This window comes from Solanum pennellii, chromosome 6, assembly GCF_001406875.1.
Source record: "Solanum pennellii chromosome 6, SPENNV200".
NCBI classification, from domain to species: domain Eukaryota; kingdom Viridiplantae; phylum Streptophyta; class Magnoliopsida; order Solanales; family Solanaceae; genus Solanum; species Solanum pennellii.
In genome coordinates, this window is record NC_028642.1 from 41,324,652 (window position 1) to 41,330,361 (window position 5,710).

General features: G+C 34.8%; 1 protein-coding gene across 1 annotated transcript in view; it reads left to right on the top strand.

Moving 5' to 3' along the window:
• The first annotated feature begins 1,740 nt into the window (after window positions 1–1,740).
• The window catches only part of LOC107023406 (sorting nexin 2B-like), an 8,417-nt gene continuing 4,447 nt past the window's right edge, over window positions 1,741–5,710 (top strand). Inside the window, exons 1-3 of the mRNA XM_015224095.2 lie at window positions 1,741–2,936; window positions 3,311–3,520; window positions 3,714–3,974. Of these exons, the coding sequence (XP_015079581.1) occupies window positions 1,950–2,936; window positions 3,311–3,520; window positions 3,714–3,974 (1,458 nt within the window). The 5' untranslated portion in view covers window positions 1,741–1,949. The remainder of the gene's footprint in view (window positions 2,937–3,310; window positions 3,521–3,713; window positions 3,975–5,710) is intronic.

Consider the following 5,710-nt stretch of genomic DNA (forward strand, 5'->3'; position numbering starts at 1 on the left):
TCCAAATATAGAGTTGTCTATTTTTTCATACAATCACTACAATAAAAACAACTTTTAGCAGCATTAAATATTGACACTAATAAAGGGTGCTAAAATCTTTACCGGTATTAGTTAAGTGACATTAGAACCAATTTCGCTAAAGGCTTTAAAGACATATACAAATAGTGATAATTGCCGCTAAATATGTAGCAACAGTTAAGAATTAAATGCCGCTAATAGTCATTTTTGTTGTAGTGAATCAACTCCAACCCAATTCTCTATTTTATTCTCTAAAAATTAATCTTTTTCTCTCTCCTCAATATTATATTATTATTTCTATTTCATTCTTATTTTCTTATTTTATAATATAAATTCTTTATTTTTTTTCCTAAATAATTACCTTATATAATTTTTAATGTGATATAAAATTATATTTTATCTTAAATTTTTAAAGAACATAAATTGCAAGAAAATATTATTACATAAATTAGGAGGGCAAATTCAAATAAAAGTGACATACAATTACATAAACACTCAATTTTTAAAATTATTACGTTGCTCCAATAAATGCTCAATAATGCATTACGGAGATAAAAATGAGCATTTTTGTCCTTAATTTTTTTATGTCTAGCTAAAAATTATTGAAACCGGAGATTTTCATCTACCACCACTTCTATAGTTGGACTTGGAGCCTCTACGACATCTTGAACTGGTGCATTGAGAAACTATTACACTATGTTTAGATCATTGTTATCGATTGTATTGTCTTGTATCGTTACTATACCTACAATGTTTGATTGTTACTTAAAATGTATTGTATTGTATTGATAAATTTCGTTGTTACGTAACAATGAAAACCTTATTTTATGAAAAAAATCAATTTGGTGTGTTCCTATTGTTACTTAATTTCTTTTTCCAATTATATTTTTACATAATATATCAAAATACTATTTAATCCTTTACCTTAATTATTTAAACCTAGTCAAACATACTATTTTAGAATAATTAAGGATATTTAAGTAAACTTAAAAATTACAATACAGTACGATACAATCGAACCAAATAATTAAAATTTTACTAAACAACAAACAATACAATCTAGCCAAACATTGTATCCACCATACAATACAGTACAAGATAGTACAATACAATACAATACATTATGAAACAATGGGTAAGAATGATCCAAACAAAGTGTTAGTGATCTAAATGTTCGTGATTACATGCAACAAGAACAACAACGAATACTTGAAAAAAGAAATCAACAATCACAACCGCAGTTACAATCGCAATCACAATCACAATCACAATCACAATCACAATCACAATCGCAATCGCAATCACAATCACAATCGCAACAATTTTTGAAATCAATATCTTAATTTTTTTCCGAATTGTGCTAGATCAATGACTTACCGAATTACTAAATTATTATTGTGATCAATTAATTATTATGTTATGTATTGTATTTTATCTTGTCTTTAAATTATTATATTATGTGTTGTATTGTTGTCATGTATGTAATTATTATATTATGTATTGTATTGTTGACTTGTATTTAAATTATCATATTATATATTGTATTTTTAAATTAAAATTTTCATCTAGCCATTTTCATTTTTTGTATTCTTTAAAATGAAAATTAGTAATTAAATAAAATTTCATTATTGATGTTAGGTTAGGTAGTGATTAGAATTGTAATTTATTTTTTTGACAGAGATTAGAGTTATAATTGAACAAGTATTCAAATTAAATCCAAAACTAGTCCTACTAGAGATGTGGCTAAAATGTAGTACAAGTTCAACTGGTATGCGTTATCGACACATGCTGTTCACGTGCTTCTACTTCAGGCTTTGGTCTCACCGTCGACAGACTTAGATCTCCCTTGCCGTAACAACTCTTCCTTCTTCCCGGCGAACTTCACTCTCTTCTCTCTCTCTCTCATCTCAGTCAGTATTCCGGCAGTAAACATGATGGGATATGAGAATCAAGAGTCCCACCTTTATGCATCCAAAGAGGAGATGGAATCCCTGGTACTCGACGACGATTCTCCCAACGGCACTTCTCATCCTTTCTCCGATCCACTTTCATCATCATCATCTCTTCCTTTCGCTGAAATCCCTACTGACCAAGGTCAAACCCCTAATTCTTCCTTCAATTCCATCCTCGAACCTCCTTCTTATGCTGAGGCTATTTTCAGATCCTTTGACGCTGATCACTCCTCTCCTCAACTCAACGGCGCTCATGATCACTCTATCGCTTCTCCTTCTTCACCTCCATCCTCCGACGACTTTTTGACCATTACCGTTTCCGATCCACAGAAAGAGCAAGAGTTGTCCAATTCTCTCGTTCCTGGGGGGACTGCTTATGTAACCTACCTAATTACTACCAGGACGAATTTACCGGAATTTGATGGAACTGAATTTAGTGTGAGGAGGAGGTTTAGAGATGTGGTCACTTTGTCCGACCGATTAGCTGAGTCGTATAGAGGTTTTTTCATTCCGATAAGACCGGATAAGAGTGTTGTTGAGAGTCAGGTGATGCAGAAACAGGAATTTGTGGAACAGAGGAGAGCAGCACTGGAGAAGTACCTCAGGAGATTAGCTGCGCATCCTGTGATAAGGAGGAGTGAGGAGCTAAGAATGTTTTTGGAGGCGAATGGGAAGCTTCCGCTGGTGAGGACAACAGATGTGGCATCCAGGATGTTGGATGGGGCAGTGCAGTTACCCAAGCAGATTTTTGGTGAGACAGCAGGGGGAATGGTGGATGCCAATGAGGTGGCTCAGCCTGCCAAGGGAGGTAGGGACCTGTTGAGAATCTTTAGGGAGTTGAAACAATCTGTGTCTAATGATTGGGGTGGTGTGAAGCCACCTGTAGTGGAGGAGGATAAGGAGTTATTGGAAAAGAAGCAGAAGTTGCATGATTTTGAGCAGCAGCTCAGCAATGTGTCTCAGCAGGTTAATATCTTTCGGAAAACATTTTCTTTTCCTGTTTGTTCTTGTTCTTCTTTAGAATGTGGATCGGTAAAGAGTTGTCATGTTCACATCTAACTGATTATTATAGCAGTATCATAAAGTTGGTCATTTATGCTTGTTCAATATGCACATTATTACTGGTCCTCTTCAGTTTTAATAAATGTAAGTTCACTTGGTGGGTTTAGTTACTTTAGTACGCATTATCTTGAGACTTTCATGAAAGTACCGTCTGTGCTCTATGCAGTAAATTTCTTAGACTGAGCATGAATATCTTCATTTGAGCTATTCAGTAGTCTTATGCCGAGAAAGGTATTTGCCATTACTGGCACTGAGCAGTTATTCCTATTTTTCTTCAGGCCGAAGCACTTGTAAAAGCTCAGCAGGATATTGGAGAAACCATGGGCCAAATGGGCCTAGCTTTTGTCAAGTTAACAAAGTTTGAGACGGAGCGAGCTGTTTATGATTCACAAAGAACAAGGGCTGCAGATATGAAGAATGTGGCAACTGCTTCTGTTAAGGCAAGCAGACTATATAGGGAGCTAAATGCACAAACTGTCAAACATTTGGTAAGTTCTTAGTAGCATGAAAGCTGACTCATAAAGATGCACCCAATATACTTGATCAGACAAATTTTACCTGACATTCATCAGACATGTTTGGAGACATCATAGCTAATTGTGCTTTACTAATTTTGAAAAGTTTTTGATACAGTAGTCTTTACATTTGCTTATTTTCCATTCAAGTGTCGGTATGTTGCAGGATAAGCTCCATGAATACCTTGGAGTGATGTTAGCTGTGAACAATGCATTTTCCGATAGGTCAAGTGCTCTTTTGACAGTACAGACATTGTTGTCTGAGCTGTCATCACTAAATTCGAGGATCGAAAAACTTGAAGCTGCCGCGTCTAAGATATTTGGTGGGGACAGGGCCAGAATTCGCAAAATAGAAGAGCTCAAGGAAACACATAGAGTTACTGAAGATGCCAAAAGTTCTGCTGTGAGGGAGTATGAGCGGATCAAGGTAACATCACATGTTAATAGTTAGTTTTGCAACTAAGTAAGCTTTCTGATTTTTGTATCTTCATTTGCTTTACTACTTAGTGAGCAGTCCATATCATTAATCACCATACCATCAACATCATTGTCTCTTTTCTTCAAACAAATAAAACCTCTTTACTGTTTTTAAAATCATTGAGAATCTTTCTGTTAATCTTGAATATGACATGTAGTCTTTTGGCTAAATTCTTCTGGGTGCTGGTCACTAACAACAATTGGATTAATTTACTTAGTTCCAAGTTCAGGCTTTAATTAACAACAATTGGTCCAGTTATACTCAGTTCCAAGTTCAAGTTTAGTTAATAACAATTGGACTACTTACATGTATGCGCAATTATTGATCTGTTGACAAGGACGAGGATTAGCTTGCATCCAAGGGTGTGCCCCAGTGGTCAATGAAGTAGGTTGAGAACCATGAAGTCTCAGATTCAAATCCCAGCGAAGACAAATAAGCACTAGGTGGTTTCTTCCCATCTGTCTAAGTCTTGCTAGACAAAGTTGCCTGATACCTGTGCTAGGGGAGGTATTAAGTATTTTATGGAATTAGTTGAGGTGTGCTCAAGATAACTCAGATACATAGACTGCAATGGGAAGTCAATGAAAATGCTTCACCTGGTTAATTTGCACTGGCCTCCTATCTGCAAATTTTTGGCTTCTTTTTTCTCATATATATATATATATATGTGTGTGTGTGTGTGTGTGTGTGTGTGTGTGTGTGTGTGTGTATGTGTGTGTGTGTATGTATATATATATTTGAACCCATATCATTTTAATTTTAAAGAAATTAAACAGAAACCAATTATAGGTTAATTATTCATAAATTACACAACCCTAATAATAGAGAGATTATCTATTAATAACAAAAGGTAAAAGAAATATACAAAAACTATCATTCATTGTAGCTACTTGATTCGAAATTCTAATATTTCAATCCGAAGCACCTTCAATTTGGAGAAGGTTCTAAACAACCTTCAAGTACAAGCTTAATCCTCAATGGTAAGTGTTAGGTTATTAGCATTTTAATATTAATATTTAACATATTAAATTGCTTTATTTTGGAGTTATAAGAATGAACATTGGAATGGATAACTTCTGCATCATCCATTAGCATTGGTTATCCATCAATGTATTTCATTCTTAATTCCTCCATTACTCTTTGTAACCTATGTAACCTATGTAAATCCCATTGTAACCTATGTAACCTATGTAACTCCCGTTGTAACTTATGTAACCTATGTAACTCCCATTGTAACCTATGAAACTCCTAAGGCCATTATCTTCACTATTTACTACCTCCATTATCTTCCTATTCATTGCTAGGAAGACTTCTTGTAGTATAAATAGTGGTAGTCTTCATTTGGTTTTAGAGACACACAATTCATAAGAGAAAACAAAGAGTTAAAGAGTTAGTCTAAAAGAGAGTTCTTATTAGTTGAAGGGAGGTGTTCTTTTTTGTGGAGCTTTGGACTCAACTCTTGTCCAGAGTTGTTGAGTTATACTTTGTGAAGGCTGTTGTATCCTGGAGGGGACAAGTCAAAGAGGACTACTGCTGGACCGGTGAAAACATTTGCTGCAGTGGGCTTGAATCTCCTTAAAGAGAGCGAGATATCCGCGCCTCAGCCTGAAGAGATTACTTTCTTCATTTTATTTTCAATTGTAATCTTGCAATTTTATTATCTTGTAAGTTTTTTCACTAACAAT